Source organism: Clinocottus analis, unplaced genomic scaffold, assembly GCF_023055335.1.
Source record: "Clinocottus analis isolate CAN_PGR_092001 unplaced genomic scaffold, fCliAna1.0.p SCAF_2, whole genome shotgun sequence".
Classification (NCBI taxonomy): domain Eukaryota; kingdom Metazoa; phylum Chordata; class Actinopteri; order Perciformes; family Cottidae; genus Clinocottus; species Clinocottus analis.
In genome coordinates this window covers 12,704,123-12,730,138 of record NW_027175931.1, presented here as the reverse complement: position 1 = coordinate 12,730,138, position 26,016 = coordinate 12,704,123, and the positions used below count along the sequence as shown (strand labels likewise).

The window sequence follows — 26,016 nt, the reverse complement described above, 5'->3', positions numbered from 1 at the left end:
TTCACTGGTTCCGTCATATAGACCGAAGGAGACAGGTGAAAAAAGAGGTGAAGAAGAGGACCAAAAGGGATAAAGAAGAACTGCAAGAAGAAGAAAAGAGAAGAAAAGCAGACTCATCTCAGAATAGAGCGGCTGTACCCTTTAAATATTTTGAAGTGTTTTGTAGTCGATAGCATTTGTATGAGATCTGTGAAAATGATACCATGATGTTGGCATTTGAAAACATCACATCATGTGCATCACGACAGCGCTGGACCCCCCCCCCACACACACACACACACACACACACACTCCATGCCCCCTCCAACTGACGGCAGATTGCAGAGCCAGGCTATTTATTATTGTTATTATTATGACGATTATCATCAAGGGCCGTGACTTACTGCTTGTTTTCATTAAGGATTAATCTTCAGATTATTTAGTTGAGTGATTAAGTTGCCAGTAGTCAAACATTGTTTCATGTACCATTTTAAAAGGAAATACAATAAAAACGGAAAAGCATGTAAATGACAGAAATACTCATCCAGGGCTTTTATTGTGAAAGGGAAGGAACGTAAAGAGTGGACCTGGTCTGTCTGCCTTTAAAGGTTGAAAGAAGTGATGGAGTTTGTCATCTTGGTTCGGCATTTACCTCAACATGTGGGCATGGCTCAAACCGCTCCACACTACGGGATTGGTTAATGCCTTTATTCGCCAACCATCGTCAAGGTCACGAAAGTTTTCTGCCCTGTCATTGTGGGGACATTGACAAAGAAGGAAGTTTGAAACAGACTTTTTATCTCTGGTGGAATAGTTTGATTGAAGGAAAGTAGAAAAACATCAACGTCAAAGCTGATAAGACAGACACACACACACCATTTCTCTTTACCTTCTTAGTCATCTTCCTCACATGTTCACACTGAGTTTCAGCTGCTTGTGTGTGTGTGTGTGTGTGTGTGTGTGTGTGTGTGTGTGTGTGTGTGTGTGTGTGTGTGTGTGTGTGTGTGTGTGTGTGTGTGTAATACTAAAGAGCATATTAAAAAATAAAAATGTGTGTGTGTGTTACTGGGAGGTGCGGTTGGTCCCAATGAGTGGGTGGTTCCTCCACCATATGGTCTCTGGACTCCACACACACACGCACGCACGCACACACACACACACAAACACACACACACACACAATGTTAAGAAAAACTGGGTTTTGGCCACGACCGTCTTCACCATCCTCACAGATATATTTTTATATTCAGGGTCCTGATGTGTTTGTCTGCTGTTTAGCTTGTTAACAGAAATCTCTCAGTGTGAGAAAAGTGTATCGGATTGATTGAGATGTTATTGCAATGTGGCCTGCTGCAAGTTTTCAATTTGCAGAAGGCACAATATTTGTGAGTGAGGAATGTGTTCTTCTCAGAAATCCAAGAGGCCCACTGTCGGATACAGATTAAGTCCTGTACAGAGGGACTGCACACAACATTTTCATACTACTGCAAAGGAGATTGGACAGGAGAAAAAAGAGGGTGTTTTATTCAGGGAACTCCTGTAAAATACAGTCTGGAGGCTGTTCTGCAGGTTGAAGTGTGTGTGTGTGTGTGTGTGTTTTGGGGGGGGGGGGGGGTTAAACCTGCAGTACGAAAGACGGTGAGGAGCTTCTGACTGCAGCCAACACACTCAGACGGATCAGCGTTGGCAGGAAAACTAATCAAATTACACTCCTGTCCTCCCTGAATGAGCTCCACCTGTAAACTCCTCTTTCTCCGCCGACTCCCGTCAATGAAACCAAACTGAGGCGAGGAGGAATATTTTAATCCTCTCCCCGGGGTCTGCTCATCACAAACACGCACCAACAGTAGTGTGAGTGATCACCCCTCCTACCAGCAGCTTAGAGATGCGCCTGCTTTCCTCTGCCTTCACACCAATGAAGCGGAGGAAACACTTACAGGCAACATGGACCACAGCTTTTGCCTGGATTCATGGGCCGAAGCTCAGTTTTGTGCCGTCGGGGTTGGTCTAGACACCATGCTCAGCAGCCTTCCAGGCAGACAGACGATCCATTATTCAACTGCTGGCAGGACTCTGTCTGCTCCACAGCCAATAGTACCGTTTCTGTTGACGCTGTGTGTGAGCGAGCAAAGAAAATAATAAAAAAATATATATTCTAATAAGTAATTTAGTTCATTATTGATTGTAGAACTCTGCCACCACCTGATAAGCGGATAGCTATGTTACAGAATTTGTTTCTAAAGGGAACAGTGTGTATTTAGTGTGGGAATGTGTTGGCAGGCAACAATAGAATAATAATAAGTAGGTCTTCTTTATTGTATAATCACCAAAAAATAAGAATTGTTCCTCAATATGAGCCGTTTATGTCGACATATGGCATGCGGCCATGTTTCTGCAGTAGAACCCGGAGGCAACCTCCAGTTCTGAAAAGTGAATCCAATGCTCGCCTTAAACTTGCATTTCCAAACTCTTTAGAAAATGACTCTACTCCTCTCTTGATGTATTCCCTCAGTAAACATGGTAAACATGAGTTTATGTCTCAATCTCTAGTTTCAAGTCTTCTCCAAGACAGCATGATGTTCATTTTGTAGATTACTGTCCATCTCGAGTCAAAAAGAACAAAAAGCAGAGCATGCTTCAGGGCGGGGCTCCCTTGTGACAACAGGTCGCTACCAGAGCCAGATACGGCGTCTCTACGTCACTCATACCTACGCAGTCTAAACATGTCACTTCTGTTCACCGGTTGCCTAAAATCAAGTGCTGAACTCAATGCTTCAGAACCACAGTCCACAAACCAATGGGTGACTACGAATACTTCTCATATACAGTCGATGCCCAAGATGAACGAACCGCTTCCTGATTAGGAAAACACAGCGATGGACATGGTTGTTTTTGGTCTCCAGTCTCCAGCTGCAGCATGCATTTCTGCACAAACGGCAATTTCCCACAGCTAAACCTGCGACCCTCTGCACGGCTGGCTCGTCGATTACACGGCTCTGATTTACTGCCTCTGGACGGAGCCGTGGTTCCAATCTGGATGACGACGAATCCAACACACTGGACCTTTAAAGACATTTCACACTGAGCACAGGAGTCTCTCCTGAGCCGCTACGCTCTACTTCCCCTCCAGCACAACACGACACTGATGCACAAGGTAGACATAGTATTGGCTTCACCTGTGAGTGTGTGAGTGTGTGTTTGTCAGGCAGCAAGTAGCTCTATTGTGGGTCAGCAGGTCAAAACAAACTGTCTCGGGGTCACAAATAACTTCAATGACACGCGAGACAGAGGTTAAAGATTGGCCAAAAGGAAAACATACACACACACACACACACACAGAGTGTGTTTTCCTGAAGTAGCCAAGACCAAAGCCACAATAGCCAAATGGGTCATAAAACACTCCTTTGGCCACTCCCGGGTCTCCACGGCAACCGCTGCAGCGCCACTGTTCTCACACTCGAACCGGTACCGCCCTCAGGACGAGCCCTCAGGACGAAAGCCCCCAGGACGAAAGCCCTCAGGACGAAACACGGCTTTCGACGCAGAAGCACAACGACGCGCTCCATCACGTAAAGCATTTAGGCGTAAATTAAGGAATTTTCACCCGTTTTTGATTGAAAGAAGACAAACGATTCATCTTTTTTTTCAATTTATATTATTATTATTATTATTATTATATTAATTGGCTAATTTTTACTCGAGTAATACAGGTGAATATACAGATTCAGGGCGTTAACCCAGACTTTTCTATCAAGACCGAGAACATCTGTCTCTGTATTATTTAATTCATCGTTCTGTGGTATGAAGGGAGCATTGACACAACATCTAATCCTTGGCTCAGATATAAGAAAGATGGAATGAATTCACCGGTGGGAACCATAGAATATTGTAAAAAAAAAAGCAGGAGAGGTTTTCAGACGAGGCACTGGAACCCCTAGGGCTCTTGAAGGAGCCGGTAAAATAAGCAACAACAGCCCGTCAACATCGCAGTCCCTTAAACAGAAACTTAGAAGCACGACAACACCGAGCCCTGTGTGATATGCGGGGGTTTCTCATCACCCAGGAAACTAGTTCCTCAGATAAGGAAATAAACGTTTTACAACTGGGTGCAAAGGTCAACGTCAGTCCAGATCAGCTGTACGCACAGCTGACAGAGAGGCAGCATTTATGATACAGCCGGTGATGTGTCAACAGAAGTACTCTGATACTTTGATCATGTTAAAGTAGCAATACCACAGTTTACAAATACTAAAAGTCCTGCAATCAGATATTTGAGTGCAAAAGTGTTAACGCCAAAATATACTTTAAAGTACCAAAAGTAGAAATTACTCATTGTGAAGAATGATCCATTTCAGAATAATAAATATTCTATGATTGGATTATAACCACTGATGCACACATGTGCTCTCTTCCCTTTAATGGTGCATCTGCTAAAGGTGGCGCTAACTTTATGTACCTTGAATAATGCAAGGAAAGCCTGTCAATTTCCTCATAGGATTCAATTATTTATTCAATATTGTTTATTAATTCCTGTTTTATTTATCTCAATCCGCAAGGTAACGAGTAACTTCAGTCATCAAATAATATGTAGTGAAAGCAATAATAAAATACATTAAAAAGAAAGAGAATGATAATGGAGCAGGAAGATTATCCAAGTACCTCAACATTGTGCTTAAGTGCAGTACTTAAGATGTATTCAGGATCATTACTTTGCACCACTGCATATTCAATGACTCAACAACAGAACATTCACGAGATGATGTGACTGGATTAAACAATGAAAACGTGAATTAAAATTATAAAATAGCTTAGAAATAAAGTGTCCTTTGTTCTAGAGATGGGTGAAGTGAATTTATTTCATCCAGTCATTCATCATTCATTCTTTCATTCATTCTTTCGAGACTCGCCCTGCCCGTGCACGCGCTGACCAGCAGAAGCTCCACGTTATCGCAGCCGTCGCTGACCCAGGGTCACGCCGGTGTAATAACACAAATGTCTAACGGAAGCGCACACCTGCCACGGGGCTGTAATGACCTCGCCGTGGCGGACGGGCCTGCTGGGACCGGGGCGTTCATATGCTGATGCAGATAGACCGTTAACCCCTTCTTGGTCACGGCAAACGAGCCCCTCATTCCCGACCGCACCATGCTGAAGACGGAGATGAACGGCTGCGTTTGGGGGTTCACGAACAAAGTGGACAGAGGCTCACTCACCACTTGTCTGGTTGCGAGAAATGTAAAAATGTCCAGAATGCGCCGAGATAGTTTTCCGACACCGGGACACACCGACTCATGTATTCGTTGAAACTCTGTTCTCCTCCCGGTTCAGCTACGCTCGGCTCCGTCGCCCTCCTGACTGGTTTTCAACAGTAAACTTGCCGATTCCAGGCTATTGTTAGCTGGGCACGGAGAAGCCTGCTGCACAGAAGCGCCCGCCCCCTTCAGCGGCGCTCCGGACACACCATTGGTTGCTGGTGTGACCGCCCGCCGCTGATTGGCTGGTGCGCTCTGAGTCCGGGGCGGGGCGCGGCTCATTGCTAGAAAGCGGTGAGGCGTTCACTGCCGTCGGGAGGCAAGTCAACATTGCAGCTTTCCTCTCGGCACTGGCTGCGGACGTTACATTCAGGTGTAACTCGGCCAGTGGGTGACTCACGTGTTTGTTTAGCTTGTAAAAAAGAATTTGAAAAAGATAGTCTTTCCTTTTCCTGCTAATACTAGTTCAGTGGATAATAAACTGTAAGCACTGGATGGAAAAAAGATACAAAAAGATAAAAACGTACTTAAAGATTTTGTGATTTTTAAATGAGACTTCTGGTTGGGTAATATATTTCTGCTTATCATCTTGTTTAGGGACAATCAGCAAATGTACTTTTACCGAAGAAAAAGGAGCAATGCAACATCGTAGAGCAATACATAGTACATTATTGGGTTATAATCATTCATACGTGGTGGTAAGGATCTCTTTAGTGTTGCAGCTGGTAATATTGGAGCTTAATTTGAGTAAGTATGAAGTAGCAGGAAGGAAAGAACAAGTACCTCAAAGTTGTACTTATGTCGCCTACAGTACATTAGTATAAGTGTTACTTCCCACGACCGATCAAAAACTAGAAAGAAGAAGAAATTTATAAAGAATATCAATCACAAAGACTACTTTATCTCACATGATACATTAGACAGACAAAAGATGAATGAATAACTTTTTTAGGTGTGAAGATACATATTTCAAAGTTTATTCAATAGAAACAAATTGTTATAATAATGGAATCTACATATATTTAACATGAATTAAACAATATAGAATTAAAACTATCCAATAAAATATGATGTATATCATGGGGCTTTGCATCTGTACAGAATACAACAGCCTCTTTTCATCGGAGCCTCATGTTTTGTCTTTCCAGAGCACGCTGTGATAGTGTTCATGATCATTGTGAAGGTGCCGCACTAAATGAAGAGAAGAATAGGGAGAAAGCGTCATCTAGTGGTGAAGGTGAGAAACTACATTTCCTCACTCACATGGAGTTGAGTTATTCAGCCTTCAGTGTAAGATAAGATAAGATAATCCTTTATTAGTCCCTCAGTGGGGAAATTGTAGTGGGCTGAATCACCGTTTATTACAAAATAAATACATAAAACACAGGGGATGTATCGTTACCAACAAATGCAAGTACACCAATTCTCTATTATTTATATATTTATAGAAGTGCAAAAAATGCGTTCTCCCACCCACATGTCAGACTGCTCCTTTCATTCAGAATATTCATCTGAAACTATGGCATCTTAAATATTCCTGTGTATTATTATAATAGTTACTTTAAAAGACAATAGCAGCTTATTATATCTTAGTGCAGGAAAACTATCTGTCTCGTTTTTTGAACAACATCAGTCTATTGCTTGAAGAGGTGATAACTAATAATACTGTCGAAGTATCCCTGAGCAAGGCACCCAACCCCTTGTTGCTTCCCAGGTGCCTCAGGCGGCCCACTGCCCCTTAAGGATGGGCCAAACGCAGAGAAGAAGGTCCCCGAAAGGATTAATAAAGAATGGCTTTCTTTTTTCTTTTTTCAGACACCAGGTGGTGACAAACACGTCGGCTCTTTGTGTGTCCTGCTGCACTAAAGGGTCTTTACGTCTACGCCTGCTCTCTCACAGACAGCTGGTGACGAGAGCATGGCGAGGGAGAAAGACGCAAAGAAGCCACATCCTCTCAGTTTAGGAGTTGCATTATGAAGAAACAATGTGAATGGAAATCTGACAAGACGCACATTCCGTATTAATTATCCTAAACATAGAATAATGCATGATTTAATTCCATGACAGCATCCCACAGACCATTAGTGTTTTCATATGTTTCAGCTTGGACTAGTTGGAGTCTCTGAAGCTCAACAGTGACATTATAATGTTCTCATTATATTATATTATGTTGTATTAAGTATACAAACAATTTAGAAGCACAACATGCAATATATTTGTTGCATGTTGTGCTTCTAAATTGTTTGTATACTTAATGGAAAACAAATAACTGAATAATGTCCAGTGTGCAGTGGCGCTATTGTCCTTCATGCCCACACAAGCTGCAGAAAACTGCACCAAAACTGCTGCTGGAAACCAGATGAAGACTGAGGAAGAGGAGGACGTGTGGAGGCAGGAGGGCTAAGGGAGGAATGGCAAGCAATCAGAGAGTATGAGGGTAGAGTAGTGTGGGGCTAATGATGGAGGAGAGGAGAAATGGAGGAGGAGAAATAGAAGGAGGAGAAGGAAGAGGAGGAGGAAGAGGAGGAGGAGGAGGAGAAGGAGGAGAAGAACTGCTGAGTTCAGTCACTTCCGCACCATGTGAGCTAACGGGACTGCGGCTCATTTGCTCCCGGGAAGAAGCGCACATCCTCCGACAGAGAGAGAGCAGCAGCGCTGCGCGGTCAGAGACGCAGCGGCACGGAGCGGCACGGAGCGCGGTGTCCCAGCGGCGCAGCGCGCTGACCTGCCGCCAACATGAACTCAGACGTGGCGGTGTCTCTGTCGCTGTTCGCGGGGATCGTCGCGCTGAGCGACGCGACCCGCAGGTTGATGACCAGGGCCCTCGCGGACACCGGGCTCTCCGTGTACGCGGTGGAGATCGTGTCCACCTTCCAGCTGTGCTGCTGCACGCACGAGCTGAAGCTGCTGGCCGAGGTGGGCGGGATCGAGCCTCGCCTCGCGCTCACCTTCACGTACCTGGCGGCCGTGGTGCACGCGCTCACCTTCGGCGGGGCCACAGGCAACCCGTCCGGCGCGCTCGAGCACGCGTACCACGCGAGGTTCTCGGGCGGGTGCGCCCTGCGGCGGATCGCGTGCCAGTTCGCCGCTGCCGCCGCCGCGCGAGCCGCGGTACCGGCGATGTGGAGACTCGGGTTGACGCGACTACACACGCGGCAGCAGCTGCTCGGCTACCGCTGCGTCAGCGCCATCCGCGCGCCGCTGCCAACGGCTGCCGCGGTGGAGCTCGCGTGCGCCTTCGCTGTTCAGACCGCCATCACGCACACGCGACCGGTGGAGGAGAAATACCGCGTGCACGCGGTGGCTGCGGTCATCACAACAGTGGTTTATGCAGGTATGACGCGACCCTGATGAGCTGTTCCTCTCTGTTGATGTCTAACGGCCAGCCTTGCTCAGCGGCTCTTTAGCAGCAAAATGGTGTTGTTCCAGTTTCCTATTCAGCTGAATACATCAAGTTAAATGAATAAATCATGACCTGCTGCTGTCCTTACTTTACCCGACGACAAAATAAACAAACGAGTCTTTCTGTCCCAGTAGAACCAGTCCACTAAGCCTCTCTGTCCAAAACTCCCTCCCAGAGAGTGTTTCCACCTCCACGGTTCAGGACCTAACGAGAATGCACCCTTAAGGAAAGATTAGGACCTAAAGAATCTGACTCAAAATCACAACATAAAGCTTTGACATCATGGGAAGGAGTTGCAATCAACAAAAACGTGTTGTTCGGTTTAAAAATAAAAAATGACTTGTGTTATGGGAAAACATTGTCCGTGGCTTGCTGGGTACCCATGGGTACTCAAGGGTTCGGGAGTTGCTCAGGAAGCCCCCGCCCTGAACAAACTTTGTTGGAGAGTTTTATTTAAATAGCTGCGGCCGTTTTGTAATTTTTCAGGTACAAATCCAGTGTTTATAAGGATCTGGATTGCTTTGTTAGATTCCTACAAGCTTCATTACGCGGATGTGTTCCGACTTAAGACATCCCGAGTTTAGTGAAACGTTACGGTTGTTCACAGCAAGTTCACAGAGTTACGTAAGTACTTAAACTTCAAACTTAAAGTTACTTTAATTTTTTTTAAACCATATGTATCTTCTCACAAGGGTTACATATTGAAGCAATTTAAATAAAGTTAATAAACATTGTGTTTAAGTTGATAATTAAGTTTTTTTTTTAAAGAGACTTTTTTTCTCGAAAGAGGCGAAATGAGGGACTGAGCTTAAAAAGTTAAGTGTGTGCGTGTGTGTGTGTGTGTGTGTGTGTGTGTGTGTGTGTGTGTGTGTGTGTGTGTGCGTGCGTGCGTGTGTGTGCAGGTGGCGGTGTGACAGGAGCAGTGATCAACCCAGCGCTGGCCTTCTCCACCCAGTTCCCGTGCAGTGGGACCTCCTTCCTGCAGTCCTGCGTGGTGTACTGGCTGAGCCCGCTGCTGGGTGAGACTGAGGCCCAGATAAGAGTACTCCGTTACAAGTAAAAGTATCAACATGAACTTAAAGTAGCACAAGTAAAAGTACCCATAATACAGAATGGCCTCTTTTAGTCGATTTTATAAAATCATCAAATGAATGCTTGAAAAGGTGACATTCATGTGAAATACGTAATATAGTGCTGGATAACGTAATCGCACATCATATATTCCATGTGAAATTTGTATTAATAATTAAAATCCTGCGTAGTAACTAAAGTTGGGAAATAAATGTGGAGTAACACAATACATTATTTGTCTCCGCGATGTGGTGGAGAAGAAGTATAAAGTATAGCACAACATGGAAATACATGTAAACTACCAGAAAACTGGATCCAAGTACAGCTCATTCACATGAACCTTTGAAATATTACAAAGAGGTGTCCATTGTCGGACGTTTTAAAACATGTAGAGTTTGTTCTTTAAATATTTGAAATGTTCTTCCACGTGTGTGTGTGTGTGTGTGTGTGTGTGTGTGTGTGTGTGTGTGTGTGTTTTCGGTTGCAGGGATGATGTGCTCCGTGCTGCTGTTTGATAAACTCGTCCCTTTGCTTGCGGGGAAGTCTCTGTCTCCCCGGCTCGCCCAGGAGGCCAAGAAGAGGGCGTGAGCATGTGGACGTCACCCTGACAGCCGACTGCTCACTGCTACGCTCAGCCACAAGTTAGGAAAGAGGCAGCACTGAGATGCACTTCTTTTTTCTTCAGACTTCAAGAACTCAAAGGCACATGTTAAAAGCTGAACAGGAAACTCATTTGAGATCTCATTAACAATGCATGCGCAGGTAGATTGACCTTTTTTTTATTTGGTCAAACACGAACAATCATTCAGTTTTCACTCGTGATTAAAAAAAACCTCTGCAACTGTTCAAATAAGTGAAGCACACGTCAAGCATTTTAACCAACACACCAATGTTTGCCCTGTACTTGCATGACTTATGCATGGTATGAATGTATGAAGTGGATAACTTCCATGTAAGACCCAAACATAAAAATAATGTCTATTTTTTTTTTAAAGTCAGATGATGTTGTAAGAGTCTTCTGATGCAGATAATGAAGGATTTATTTGAAAAAAAATGTTTTTGTAAGTTTTTAGTGAAACGTTGTAATATTGCAACGTTGGGCCTTGTTGGTAGCAGAATTTTAGTATTTGCTCTCAAACTGTCCGAACAAAAGCACAAAACATCCATCCATCCATTATCTGAACCGTTTATCCTCATTAGGGTCGCACGGCGCTGGAGCCGATCCCAGCTTTCAAGGGGCGAAGGCAGGGTACACCCTGGACAAGCCGCCAGTCCATCACAGGGCAGACATATAGACAGACAACCATTCACACTCACATTCACACCTACGGGCAATTTAGAGTCCAACTAACCTGACCTGCATGTCTTTGGACTGTGGGAGGAAGCCGGAGAGAACCCACGCTGCCACGGGGAGAACATGCAAACTCCACACAGAAGGAAATGCACAAAACAACTACTGGTTAATTTGGAGTGTGTATTGCTTGCAAGAAGGTCTGTGGTTCACTATAACAGCACATTTCATTAATCACCCTACAGTCATATTTTTATGAATCATAATATATTTTAAAAACATTAAAAAAACTGTATAAAATGTTATAGAAAACTATAAAGAATCAGTGTCCATTGTTTACTTGCGATGGTAGTCCCAAAGCAGTTCCTTTCCTCTGAAAAGCAGAGACAGAGGTTGCATTTTCTGCAGAGTGTATTGGAATATCCTTTCACGCAATGTCTGCAGCGTCCTCTTGTTGTATTCACCGGGAAATGTGCAACCATGTTGGTGGTCAAGTACAACTAATTCCACACATTACAGAACATTTACACCTTTCCCTGAACAATGCACCATACATGCAACCCCCACGTTCCAAAACGTTTACACTTGTCCCTGCACAACCATCCTCCAAATCATTCCACAAACATGATCTGGCTTGTATAACAAGGAGATATTTGGGCAAACAAACAAAGTCCAGATAATTTTTTTTTTTACTATATCACATAGAAATAATGTAGTGTTGGGGTTACAATAACCCATTTAGAATTATTCAAATCTGGTCTAAACTTAGAATTATAACAAATAACCCATTTGTAAAGTGTGACTCATCAAATACATTATATTTCTGTAAATATTTATCCTGTTTCTGAACATTTGAGAAGCGGAATGTCTCCATGTAGTGTGCAAGGTGCATACTATTTTAGCTACCATTATGACCCAATGTTGTAAAATTACAACAATGACATAACAAGCTGAAAATCTAATGTGATGCATTAATTCCACAATAACTTATTATTTACATGAACTACATACTCTAACAATCACCAAAAAAAATATTTCATGGAATTTATTTACTTTTAGTTAAATGAAGCAAGGAGATGCTCTTCCATGAAAGTTTGCAGCTGAGTTTGAAGCCTTCTGGCCAGACCTATATACACATTTACAATCCAATGGCCTTGCAAGGCAAGACAATAGGTCAACATCAAAAAATGTTTTTGCAAATGTATTTCTTGGAGAGATAAAAGTGACGTTGTAATATTACAACAACGGGTCTTACATGGAATATAAACTGTACACACACAATTTACTGTAAACACGTATTCCCACTGGCTGGAACACTGTGACATCACAAAGGCAGTCTTGGGCCCTATTCCATGTACGTGGTTTACTGATATATCTGGATAACTTCCAGGATAAGATGACGTAGATCTGGATTTTCGGTTCCACGAAGCCAGTTTAGATCAGTCACCATAGCAACACATCGAAATCGCCTAACCGGGTCGGGAGCAGGTTTAGTGAAAGTTCACTGGATAAGTTGAACACTCCGACCGGACAAAACGCAGCTCCCTTCCTCATTGATGAAGGAGTGATATTAGTTTTATAGGGAGAGAGTTCTTCCAGATCGCCAAGGTCCGTTCTCGCATCATGATGACGTCATTTGAGCGCTATCGATTCTGCCGACAAGGACTCATTTATTTACGAGACTTCCTGGAGCCGTACATTGAACACCGGCGCAGCCGGACGCTGTCCGTCTCACATACTGTACACAATACATACTGTACACAATACTTACTGTACACAATACATACTGTACATGCAGACTGGATCACAGAAGGACTGTGTAAAAAAAAAAAAAAAGAGCGCAAGGCACAGCTCGCTTTTTTGCGAGTGGTACATGTTTGTGTCCGCGATGCGGAGAACATGGTGAAAGCCACTGCGTGCTGCTCATCACGTTTATTTAGCGCTTAAGAAACTTGTGGATGTGTTGAAAGCACTCATACTTCTATGACAGTCATTAGTACACGATACATATCATTACTGTAGAACACGATGAAGGTGGACTCAAGATAACAATCATTATCCCTGCTTCAACTTATTGAATTTCTGATTCTGAATAATACATACTGATCCGCCCATACAAATATTCAAACTCCGAGTTATATAGATGGCAACACCTGTATATGCATCATATGGCCAGATGGCCAAAGCCCTATTGGCACCAACCCTCCTAAATCATATTGAATTGTACCAATTGTTAAGGCTTTTATTCCTCAATTTAATAAGAACTCAAACAAAAATTTGATACAAAAACTATGCATTTATTGACAGTTTAATACAAAGATATTAGTTTTCCTCTGCAGGAAAATCTGATATTAAATTGGTTGTACAAAACAAACAGAAACATATCGTTTTGTTTGGACTGGATCTGGCCTTCATCTCAGAAGTCTACAGTAGCTGACTTGACTGTATACGGCATACTTTAGTCATATGGTTTGGACAAATTAGTAGAGATGAATGTGACTAGAAAAACCAGCCAACATGTGAGTTTGGATGCAGTGAGAAAAAACGTGGCATGCTCCAAAGAGACGAGTGAGATGATGTTTAAGTACACAGGGAAAGGTTTGTCTGCGATGAGAGTACAAGTAAGAGCTGAGCGTTAGAGATGTGCTGCCGTCCTTTCCTCCAATCCCATGATGCAACTGGTGCTGCTGAGGCGCCCTCCATCTACACACAGAGTGGGACAACGCGTGAGTGACCAAGACCGCTCACTTTCTCATCACTGGTGTGGCTATTGTGATATTTTTTAATTCATGTTGAAGTCGTGCTACTGTCAATACCAGTGATCAACGTCTGCGTCCTCAAACTGACCGGCCTCCATCGCTGCTGCATCCACCTCCATGCCATCTGTAAACAACAACAATCACACAACATTTGAACAGGATCCCATGAACAAAATATGGTCAAATCTACTGTTGTGGGTTTTTTTTCGCGGTGCAGATATATGTGCAACAGAACACAACAAAACCCCAACAGCCCTGAGATGCTTTGAATTAGATTTCCTTCATATCGCACCTTCTCTCTCTGGGACTGTGACACAATGCAAGTGAGAAGTTACTTTAAATTGAACCCTAATATAACCAAAAGTTGTACTTTCAGAACCAAAAGGATCAACATTGCATATGCAAGATACATTTCTCAGTTCGTCACAGAATTTAAATAAATTCTTTGATGCTGGAAACGACTGCTCCTCTCCGCGCTTTTTAAACTTTAAATTCAGTGATAACGTCTGGTTCTGCAGAGTGAAGCTGAAGAGTCTTAAAACCTGCATTCTCTCTCCTGACCACTAGAGGCGACTGTGGTTGTATAGAAGAAGTCAGAGAAAAAGAATATTGCCCAATCCCAATCTCCACCCTTACGGACTCACAGACTTTGAGTCGCGCTCCGTGAAGTCCTTCAGGGTTTAGTGGTGTCCTATTGTCACATGGAGTACCTGAGGGCTCTGTGGCGGACATTTTAAACCGTTTCCGTAAGTCAACATTAGATGCTGACTTTGTTTAGACAAAAACGGGTAAATAAATAATTAAAAATGTCTTGTCATCTCGTGAGGAAGACATTCAAACCAGTGAATAAAAAGTAGAAAATAAATACACAATTGTACACAATAGTTTTGAATGTAGTCTCATGATGTTGCAGCAAAGTGCTGTCCTGTCATGTTTACACCATCAAGCCCTCACTGACTCTCACACTCAACCATTTAGCAGCTGACGTCAGTGAGTCCCTGAGGTTTCAGGGCTTGAGGGTTTAAGGTGGGGATTGGGCCTCCTTCTCTAGGTTTATTCCCTCAGTAAACTCAGAGTTTGTCTCAATCTCTAGTTTCAAGTCTTCTTCAATACAGAATTGTATTGTCCATTTAGAGTCAAATACACAATAAAACTGAATCTTATTCACCATTCATATTGGTGAATAAATGTTTTGTAAGGTCCCTTGCGTCAACATAATGATGGGGCTGATCCTGTTAAGACCGCATGCCACACCTCCACTGCACGGCTTCATTCAACTGATTTATGGCACCACCTGTCGAGTTTCCAAGTGAGCCGAGCCGACATTACAAGATGGAGTTAAACACAGCGGACCACTGATCAAATGCCCACATTTTGTTTATTCATTCACTTGACCCTTGACTTGTTATATTTTTTGAAATGGCAGCCCGAAAACTATTCCACACACTACGGCGTACACCATCCATGCAATTGACGTCAAAAAAAGAAGAGAAACCAACGAGTGTCCCACTGAAGAAGATCTTCCAGTGGCTTCATGTCGCAACACCACAGCGAGCGGCTGCAAGCTGCGAGAAAATGAGTAAACTCAGCAGTGGAACATGGACCCTGAACTCGCTTGGGGGAAAATGATATTGTGCGGGAGGAAATGCTGTTCCCAAACTTTTAGGCAAACTGCTTGAGGGAAGAGAAACGGGGGCCAGTGAGCATGGAGCGAGGTAGAGGTTCTCCAGCAGTGCCATCGTGTTGCAGGCGCAGCATTAAAGACAGTTGTGTGTGCGTGTGTGTGTGGACTCAAACCTTCAAATTCGGGGTTGGCTTCTTCGGTCCGGACTCCGGCCATGTGGTACTGCTGAGCGACCGAATGGGCCAACATGCCCTCCAGCCTCTCCAGCGTGGCCTGGCCCTCCTGCGTGAGGGTCGATAGACCCTCGTCACAGGTGTAGAAGGTGGGGATGTCGGCGTGGCCGTGCTCTGCGGTGGAGAGACGCCGACTTTAGACACACTTTAATCAAGTCATTAAATATAAATACATTTGAAGTCTTTTAATAAATGTAGTTTTTTTATCAACAATGAAAACTTTCCGTAGATTAACATTTCACAAAAACATTGACTATAAATCTGCTTGCATTACTACATTATCATGCTTTACAATAAAATGAAGTTTATTTACTGCTTCTAATCATTAAATATTCAGATTGAAGTATTCAGACCCATCAGCTGGTTTGTGAAACACCTCCACTTCTGAAAAGTGAAGCCAAAGCTGAAGTCTCCTAAACCTGCGTTCTCTGCTGCCGGAAGGGGGCGACTAAGGACAAGCGTTCATAATTCATCTGTTTTGTTTACCAGAAGGTGTTTAGTCATGTTTATGTCGTCTTACCTGCTTCTGCAACCACAGAGTCCAGAAAGCCATGGAGACACAGAGACAGAAGAGAACGTTTTATATCATTACACTCATCAACAGACTGTTACACTATTTTTTTTTCATAAATTAAATGAGAAGGGGGGGAAGCAAAGTTGGAGGTGTGCAAATATAAAAGTAAACTAAACCAATAAGGTACAAATCCAAGATACATGCAAGATACACAATACGGAATTAGGTTAACAGTAGGGTTCAAAACACAAATAAAGCCGCCAAGACAACAATTGAAAAGTATAAAACCTTCTCAAATGTCAAAGTCACACTTGAGCGACGTTTGTGCATAGTTTTGGACGATATGGCGTGGAAATAATACATTGGCTATTTAGGTTGTCACGATAAATACTTCATTATATCTTGATACATTCACTTAAAAAAAGACAAAATAGACATTTTACTCCATCCGAAGTAGAAAAAGCAGGAAATTCATTGAGTATATACAATACGATATTAGTGGGTAGTAGTCCAGATTGCACAGCTGTCTTCACTTCCACATTTTATAAGTTTCTATTGTCAGTCAACTGAACCAGCGGACGTGACCGAGCTGTGGATGTCATCTGACAAAATAAACTATGATTCGGGTTATTGGCAGCAGACAGTGAGAAATCTAATTTGTTGTATTCCAGGACAAGCATAACAAAAAGTATCTGTTAGCATCTAAATGAGCTGCAAACATGGAATTCTGTTCGTGGACCTCAATAAAACAACGCCAATCTATTTTATGACTGCAACGCTCTGCTGCTTAAATGTTTACAGTATGAAGCGTTTCCATTCAGTTTAGAAGAAAAAGTAAAAACACGATAACAGAAGGGTTTGTAGATTTACATTCACTGAGCAATCAAAACAATTAGATATCTATTGAAAACCTGAAATCGAGACACATCTTTTAAACACACAAAACTGTTTATTTATTCAGTTTATCGGTTAATTGTTCACTATTTATGAGTTAAGATTTCATTTTCATTTTATTCCCACTTCTGCAGCTACACTGCCTGGCCAAAAACAAAGTGTCTACTACTACTGCCTGCTGTACAAGCCTGTGGGGGCAGTGCTATGATCTGGGGTTGCTGCAGTTGCTCAGCTCTAGGTTCAGCAACAACCGGTTTATTACATCAATGGATTTTTTTCTTCCCTGATGGCACGAGCATATTCCAAGATGACAATACCAGAATTCATTAGGCTCAAATTGTGAAAGAGTGGTTCAGAGAGCATGAGACATCATTTTCACACATGGAGACCATTGAGAATCTTTGGAAATGTGCTGGAGAAGGCTTTGTGCAGCGGTCAGACTCTACCATCATCAATACAAGATCTTGGTGAGAAATTAATGCAACATTGGATGGAAATACATTTTGTGACATTGCAGAAGCTTATGGAAACAATGCCACAGCGAATGTGGGCTGTAATCAAAACTAAAGGCGGTCCAACCAAATATTAGTGGGTGTGACCTTTTTTTGGTGGCGACTTTTTTTTTTTGGCCAGGCAGAGTACATTACTAGAAAAAAACTTGTCCTTGTTTAGTATATTGTACATTTTGGAACAGCAGTGTGTTTCTATTTCCGAAGGTTTGTGATACAGATTAAGAGATTCATTTAGAAAAAAACAAAAAAAACTGTTGCTCACATGCTGATAGCATGAGTGTGTGTCTATTTGCATTTGTCCTCACCGGCCTCCTCCACGTCGTACTCTTCTCCTTCAAAGTCATCGTCGGATTCATCGTCCTCTGGGTCGGGGTGCAGCGCCTGGCATTCGCACATCGCTGAGAACATGGGCTCCACTGCATGACACGCACACACGCACGCGCACACACACACACACACACACACACACACACACACACACACACACACACACACACACACACACACACAGACATAAGAGGCAGTGCGGCCCCCTGTGGTCAAGTGTAAACACTTGCTGTGCTTACATTACTTTCCTGTGTTACATCTATCTGCTACTAAATATCTATCAGCTTCTAAATAACGTCCTCAAAGTTATTTTTAACACAAAGCTGCTGCAAATCCAGTCAGTTATTTTCCTGATATTTTGGACTAGTGTTTAATCATAAAAAAATGCATTAATTAAAGGAAACTAAAGCATTCAAGGTTTTGTAGTTCTTATAGAAAAATCAATCAAATCTGGTCCCTCATGTGCTTTACTCCAGAGCTGCAACGTGGTCATGAAAACGTTATCAATAACTGATCAGAATGAAGATGTGAGCCTCGCTTCAAAAGAATAAATAAAAAGGACCAGAATCAGCGCAACTCCTTAGCTCGAGCACTCACATGCCACCTTGTCACTGGGCACAAACCGGATCTCTGTGATGGCTCCATCATCATCATCATCATCATCACCGCTGTTACTGCTGTCGTCTTCTTCGTCATCGGCCTTTCTCTCTGACATCGCCGCCCCGTTCTCACCTGCGAGATGGCGGCGGTCCAGAGATATATTAGTGAGGCACACGCGGATGTTCTCCACACACAAGATTATTAAAAGGTGTTCTTAAAACAGGATTTTAAAAAAAAGCTCAATCGGTTGCTCAATATCGAATGTTACCCTTCGTTACGCTCACCTGCGAGTTTTCCGTTGACCATGACATACAGGTGCTCCTGTGGGTAAGTGCTGACGTCTCTGGAGATGGCATGCAGGCCGATGGTGGGGTACTCCAGAGAGAAACCCATCCCTGAGCCGTCGAACCACGACAGGCGCCTGCCCGAAACATAAGAACGCACAACGGTTGTGTGTTCGTAAAAGGTGCAGGCACATTTAATAGCATCCGATGGGGCATGAGACAAGGGAACGGAGAGTTGACAAAGCTGCAGGACCCACACAAAAGGTTAATATGTCACTTATACTTTTCTAGGCATGCAAAACACATTATGAATATAAAAACTTGACTTTGGAAACATCAACTTTTATTCCAAATTTACCAGGCAACATATAATCTGTATTTTCTTGATTAATCGATTAGCTGCTTCTGTTAATTATGTAATAATTTCCAAGCACAAAAAGGTATAATCTCTCATTCAATTCATATACGACATAGAAAATGATCAAATCTTGAGAAGCATTTTTGCTCTTTGAACAATAAAACCGACTAATAAAATAGGCTACCATAGAAGTAAAATGAGTACGCCCACTTTTTAAGTACATATTTCGCTATTATATATTTTCATGCATTGTTAACACTTTCAATGGAGGAATTTGACTGGTACCCAAGTACTGTGTATAGTTCTGTATTATTACCTAAGTAATTAGTACTTAAGTGAGTTATTATTTTGACAAGGTACTACCCCGGAAGTGGTTAGCCCGAGGAGTGGTGGTGTTATGCTGCATCTGTTATTATTACACCTTCTACCCAGTACATTAGTGAAACGCAACACAATGGCTGTAATAAACACTGATAATTCCTCAAAGTAAACGCCACTGTAGCCACAAGCGCCACGTGCAGCACTCACGTTTCGGCAATGTAGAGCGGGCCGCAGCCCAGCTTCTGGCCGTCCAGCACCACGGTGGTCTCGGCTTGTTCGTGCCGCACTCCCTCGGTGGGCGGACGGAGGTTTTTCAGGAGAACCATCGTCCGTGCGACCGTCGACGTCTGCGGGATGCGGGAGAGTTTAGGAACCGGACTGCGCCGTCAAGAAGAAGCTGCGTGACCTATTTCGTTCCACAGAAAGTCGCTAATTTCCCCGCGATAACCCTTTCAGAATATGAACGCTCGACAGTTGAAGAAAGATAGGTCGCGAGCCGGATTGTGCGCTTCTTCTCTGGGATTAACACAACCCGTCCGAGCCGACACGGACGGTGTGGACGCTTTGAAATAAACACGTTAGCCCGCTAACCTCGTGAAGTGTCGACCTTTCAAGGCTGAAATATCGCGGCAAGACGTATCGAAGCAAAACATCCACAAAAAAAAGGGTCACGTGACCGTCACTTAAAAAGCGTGGCTTGGAGTTACGTCTGTTTTTTGGGCTGACTGCAATACCAAACGTGTTGGTGCATTGCGCCACCTACCGGACCGGAGTATGTAGAACCGGATTTAGTTTACCTTCATCGTTAAAAATATAAATACAATGTCATTTTAAAGAAAATCACCCTTTGTCACCCTGTATTGTAATTCTCATAATGTATTACCCCCTTAGTGATCTTTCAGTGTTTTACTTTAAATAACTAACCCTTTTTTTCCCACGTTTCTTCCATTTTAAGCGTTTTCTCTATTTCTTCCGCGTCAGCAGCAGCCAGCTTGTGAACGCTGTGGTGACCATCGTAACCAGCAGAGGGCGCTGCGCCTGTTCGGACAGGACGAACTGTGCGTGAGTGAGCCGAGCTGTAACCATAGACACGATCAACCAAGCTTCCGGTGAAGCCCTTCAAAATAAAACGCACAAAAACGTAAAACAATACTCAAACCCTCACGTGCCTTGCAAAGTCTTTTTGTATTTGTACTTAAAGGGAAATCTAATTAATAGTAACAGTTAAAATTGGGACATTCATTAATACAACAAATACTAGAAACAAATAAATTAAGAATAAATACATCGGACAAAAATGTTTACTTAAAATATCTAATTAATAGTGAGTTTAAATTAGGACATGAATTAATACATACATACAAATAAATACATACATTAATTATATTTAATACTATGAATAATAATGAGGCAAAGACACAGCCTGTTTTTGAGGAGATGCCTGGGATGTTGGTTTTAATAACTTAGAAAACATTCATGTTACAGCAATACTACAGTAACGGTACAACAGATAAATGGAAGAAGCCACATTCACCTCCAGTGGTTTGAATGTAGATTAACATTTTAAAACCAACAGATTCTGCCAGTGCCAAACACAGATGCACACCGGGTTCAGTGGAATGATTTAGGGCTGGTGGCATCAACACACATGAGCCTGATCGCCCTTTACTGCCAACACAGGTGGGGGATTCATCTCGTTCCAAAGAGTTCAAAGAGGCTTTTCTTTTTGTTTTCTGTTTTTGAACTATCATTGATATCCAAAAGATGTCAGATCACAATGAGAGAACAGATATGGGGTGACAGACTGTTGGTTCTGCCTCTGGAGAGGATCAAGATGCTGCATTCAGGGGATTTTCCACCACAACCTGATAAAATTGGAGAAACAAGCATCATTTGAAAAGAGATAACCCGTCTGAAGAGCAATTGATCTAATTCTTATCTAATTGGTGTTTTTTCTTCTCACAAAACATTTCCGCAACAAGTATTAGAGTGTGAAAGGACGGGGCAGTATGTACCAGTTATTTGACGCTTTTGGTGAACTGAGAAGTTTTTCTGCACAGAAGTCTGCTTTGTGACCCAAAACCAAAGTTTCTCTGACATTTATGCAAAAAAATAAATACAAATCAATTGATAATTCTCTGAATTTAAGTTTCTCTCCTACACAATGTCGCCAAGGCAAGGCTAAATATAAACCACTAATATAATGTGAGGTGAAGACTTGATTAGTTTTGCTTTTTTTAATCATTATTGTATGTTCTTCAAAGTTACTGTAAAGGATACAACATTTGTCGACTAAAGTTTCAGACCAACTACTGAACCGGATCACCGGTCAACACCTGGTGACCGCGTCACAGATTGCACTCGGTACTATGCATCGTACCGATGCATTGGTACACACAGGCAACGATAATAAAGTGCCCGACTCACTAAAAAATAAACTTCATTGAACGAAAAGTCGAAAAGATGTTTCTCTCTCATCCGAGTCTTTCTTTATGCACACCTCCAATTTCACATGGACCTTGAAACATCATCTTATATACTTAGACGAGTGACAGAAGCCTTTTTTTGTTTACCAACAAGAAGTCATGTTACAAAATACACTTTCACATGATCCGACATGGGGAACCATAAAACTCTTCTTGAAAAGGGGAACTCCTCCAAATCTTTACTGTATAAAAGTAGATGTTTGTCGAATTGGGGGTGTGTGTGTGTGTGTGTGTACGCGCGTTTGTATGTGTGTGTAGATAAAGAAAACAGAAGAATCTTCTTTGCCGGGTTGAATCCTCGCTGGGCGAGGGAGCTTTTCAAGACTGATCGTTGCATTTTGATTATTTTCTCAAATGGTTTTCTTGCACCTTCAGCTTGAGCGTAAATTGCGTTTGTAACTCGAGTAAAAATACGAACATATGTACTTGAAATGTTTTCGGTGGCTTCAGCTGCTCCGTGTTGTGCATTAGTAAAATAAAAAAAGTAAAAAATCCTCCCACTTCTACTCACAGCTTTGAAAATGATACATAATATCATATTTCTTAGGAATTAGAAATGAATCTTCTGAGACTTCTGCAATAATAATGAATGAGTTTCAGAATCGGGTTGATTGCACTTTATATTTCTTTAGCAGGTGTTCAATCAACAATAATACATGTCATGTATTTGGTTTGCAAACACTTTTTGTGCATTTGATCATCTTCTCTGTCTCGTTTGCTTTCTGGCAGGTGGAAGGTAAAGCGTGTTGACTGCTGGGGATCCCTCCATGCTGCTGTCACACGTTGCTGTGAGTAGAGGTGAGTTGCTCGTTAAATGGGTTTTATTGCTCGCTTTGGAGAGTTGGGAAGATTTTATCTTAAAGGTTTGACAAATCCAGGCTCAAGAATTTGGACATCATCCGTTTCAGCTGCTGCTTCGTTATTTTTCTACTGACAGGAGGAAATAAAATAAAAGATCGGCAAGGATTAACTTTTGAGTCGGACTTTCTGCATCTAAAATAGGGGAGGAATCTTAGATATTAAACAGTGACCAGTTGCTTGATTTGTGACCAGTGAATACAGCACAAACTCCTGCCCTCCACATGAGAACAGCTTTACCGGCGTGCGGCGCTGAGGCTGAAGGGGAGTGGTACTCGGATCTTCCTCAGCGTTCTGGGACACTTCCCTGGTGAACGGGCTCTACGCACAAAAGCCAACGGTCTGCGGGAACCTCCTTACAAAACGAGCAAACATCACTCACAGCAGCATCTCTCCTCCTCTCCTTCATATAGAAAATAGAACACTATATTTTACAAGAGGACTAAGAGAACAGAACATCGACTATCTTACAGGAACGGCGCACAGCTAAGTATGTACAGCTATCGTGGTCTCTGAGCCACGCGGTGTTTGGAGGGCGAGGAGCCACCGGTCTGAAACCCAACTCTGTGGCGCGCGGTAGGGAACATCCAGGGTGTCCCTTGGATCCAGAATGTGGCCAAGTTCAGCTCCGTGGAGGCATCGTCTGGATGTTTTGAAGTGGGGTCGTGCGAGAGTGTTAACAAAGCAATGTGCTCCTGTGGACGGCACCTGGAAATAACAATGTATTGTTTAAGTGTACACTGTGTTCAGAACCCTTTTGTCTTGCCATCAGACGAGCCTTTGAGACGGGAACAGAAGACCTCATATCAACCTCTTCCCAGCAACCAGATTCCTTTGACAAAAGAGTCATTTTACCTGGCAGAAGAAAGAAGTTGCTGGTCCACCGCTGCCTCCATCAGTCTGTTAGTTTGTGTTGTTGTGAGCCTTTGGTGTTTTTTAAGAATTAGTTCAGACAATAACACTATTCAACAACCAACGAAGGCCGCGGGGGATCAGTAACTTCTTTCTTCTGAGAGGATTGAGTCTGGTGGCTCGAAAAAGGAGCAGAGATAATGCCGTTGGTTCCTGACAGCATGGTGAAGCAGGGAAAATGTTCCAAGTATAGTGTGCACTTCAACTGACATTGATTCTTTTAGGTGACACGGCTTTGCTCCCGTGCTGGTAATCGGGTCCATTTTTTCAAACTTCATCTACTGGAGCAGTCGTCGACTACGGAGAAGTACTCAAACAACGCCACTTCAACAAGACAAAACCAGCCCTGTAACATCAAATGAATAAGAATCACTCGATGTTCTGACAATTTGTATTTTCTTCACATCTTGAGAAAATTTGAACTCCATGATTTGACCCAAAAACAGAATTTAAATGTCTGGATCTTCTGAAGTCTGCATTTAACAGATCGATCCTAAGATTGAGGACACAAGCACTGCATGGTGTGCAGCCAACAGGAGGAATACCTTTCTTATGAACCTCTAGTAGGACCTAACCATGCAGATAGTTTAAAATATAGTGTTAACACAATGGAGGTGAATACTTATTCAGTTTGTGGCACTCACTGCACTAGAAAAAAGGTGCATTTAAAAGTCGTGTGACTTCCTGTTAACTAGATCCTTTTTGGTCTTTTCTCCAGCAGAGAGAGAGACAAGAAACATGGGAGGTGAGGACAAGCGGCCCATGTCCCCACAAGGGCATAATCACACCCAAATGTGTTGCTGGAAACACATCAGCCAGGCAGCAACCTCCGGTGCTGCCGCGTGACGCCGATGCTGAACGGTGATGAACTCGAGGCTTCTCAACGGCGATCCATAAACCGATAGGCGACGTCACCATGACTACGTCTACTTCTTACAGTCCATGGGTACGGCCCCTCGTGAGTTACGCGTCTTGGTGTGATCGGCCCCTAAGGCTGCTGGGTACTTTTTCCGGACAGCAACAAAACAATAAAAACACCGTTGTGCGCACTAAGAAGATAACTCATAACTCATTCATTCAACTCATGGTACTGGGGTGGAGGCCAAAAACTCTGACGTCTCAAAACCTGGACGAATAAAAAACACAACTATCTGCATGCGTGGATACTACTAGAGGAAGCTTTTTGTTGTTGTTGTGGCAATCAAGTCTGGTGTCTCTGACCATCAGGTCACATCATCCAAAGTGTTCGGTCCGACACCGACACACTCCTTGGCGCTGGGTTATTAAGTGCTATGAGACCGACGAAGTGCTTTTAGGGAGATGTACGCTACAAAGAGACCCTGTGACCAACTCAACGCAAACCCAGATGGGATGAATCCACCGTCAAGCTGTCACGTGGGCCCGGTAAAGACGAGGACTTCAGAGGATCACAAGGACCTCCGGCTGCGTGCAAGTGCGTCCACTGGAACATGATGTCCTGGCGCCAGGATGCTTTTATTGGTTTCTTTATTGTTTTGGTCAGGCTGGCTGGTTCCGTTCTGCCAGAGATGAAGATGAGCGTGAAGGTGTAGCTCGCGAGTCTTGTGGTTGTGAGGTCACAGTATGTGATTGTGGACAGCACACTCAACACAGTACAACAGCGAGGAGGAAGCGCAAGACGGGGATGAGGCGGAGCAAGTTTTCAAAAAGGTGGTTTCGTGGAGTAAAAGGCCTGTCAGTTAAAAAAAAAAAGACAAAGAAAAAAAAAGACAAAGAAGCAAGTGTTATTCACACAAACACAGCCATCACGACTGTGGACTGTTCTGGGCAGAGTTTAATGAGTCTGTCTGGCCCTCCTTCTCTTCCTCTTCTTCCTCCACTTCTTCTTCTTCTTCTTCCTCCTCATCTTCTTCCTCTTCCTCCCCCTCATCCTCTGGATGTGAGGGGCCGTTGAGCCTGTCCTGTCCGTCTGATCCCACATTGTCCTTGGGAACAACAGGACTCCCGGCCACAGGCTTCGCTGGGCTCCTGGAGGTCCGATGTCTGTTTGACGGAGACAGGCTACGGCCCCTCCCCTTTTCCTGAGTGTCACTGAACTTCTTCATCGCCCCCTTCTTCTGTCTCCCCGCCCCTTCCCCCTCCTTCTTATCTTCTTCTTCCTCCTTGCCTTCCTCGTCATCATCAGAGTCGATGCGGTTGAGTCTCTTGCGGATCGGACGATCCTCTTCTGACGACGATGTCTCAGACTCCTCCGAATCGTCTGACTCGTCTGTCGAAGGCCGCCTCTTTTTCAGCATCTGAGCGAGTCGCTTGCGACGCTGCAGCGACAGCATCTCTCTCCTCTTGCCACGGCCCATCTT

The 26,016-nt window shown here is 43.3% G+C and overlaps 4 protein-coding genes across 4 annotated transcripts in view; 1 reads left to right on the top strand and 3 right to left on the bottom strand.

The window, feature by feature from the left end:
* The window catches only part of pak1 (p21 protein (Cdc42/Rac)-activated kinase 1), a 41,266-nt gene extending 35,886 nt beyond the window's left edge, over positions 1-5,380 (bottom strand). The window contains exon 1 of the mRNA XM_068584560.1: positions 5,192-5,380. The gene's annotated coding sequence lies outside the window, so the exon portion shown is untranslated. The remainder of the gene's footprint in view (positions 1-5,191) is intronic.
* A 2,408-nt stretch (positions 5,381-7,788) lies between these two features.
* Positions 7,789-14,400, top strand: aqp11 (aquaporin 11). The gene is made up of 3 exons (XM_068584584.1): positions 7,789-8,564; positions 9,536-9,652; positions 10,192-14,400. Exons 1-3 carry the CDS (start codon positions 7,967-7,969, stop codon positions 10,290-10,292), a joined length of 816 nt encoding a protein of 271 aa, XP_068440685.1. The 5' UTR covers positions 7,789-7,966; the 3' UTR covers positions 10,293-14,400.
* On the bottom strand, positions 13,272-20,142 carry clns1a (chloride channel, nucleotide-sensitive, 1A). Its single transcript, XM_068584585.1, has 8 exons — positions 19,629-20,142; positions 18,743-18,879; positions 18,456-18,590; positions 17,837-17,947; positions 16,132-16,137; positions 15,552-15,725; positions 13,812-13,878; positions 13,272-13,698 (listed from the first exon to the last, which is right to left on the bottom strand). Coding segments are annotated over exons 1-8 (750 nt in total). The 5' UTR covers positions 19,748-20,142; the 3' UTR covers positions 13,272-13,697.
* Positions 20,143-20,866: 724 nt separating this feature from the next.
* rsf1a (remodeling and spacing factor 1a) overlaps positions 20,867-26,016 on the bottom strand; it is a 20,453-nt gene continuing 15,303 nt past the window's right edge. Inside the window, exon 18 of the mRNA XM_068584466.1 lies at positions 20,867-26,016. This exon is cut by the window's right edge and continues 305 nt beyond it. Coding sequence (XP_068440567.1) covers positions 25,462-26,016 — 555 coding nt within the window. The 3' untranslated portion in view covers positions 20,867-25,461.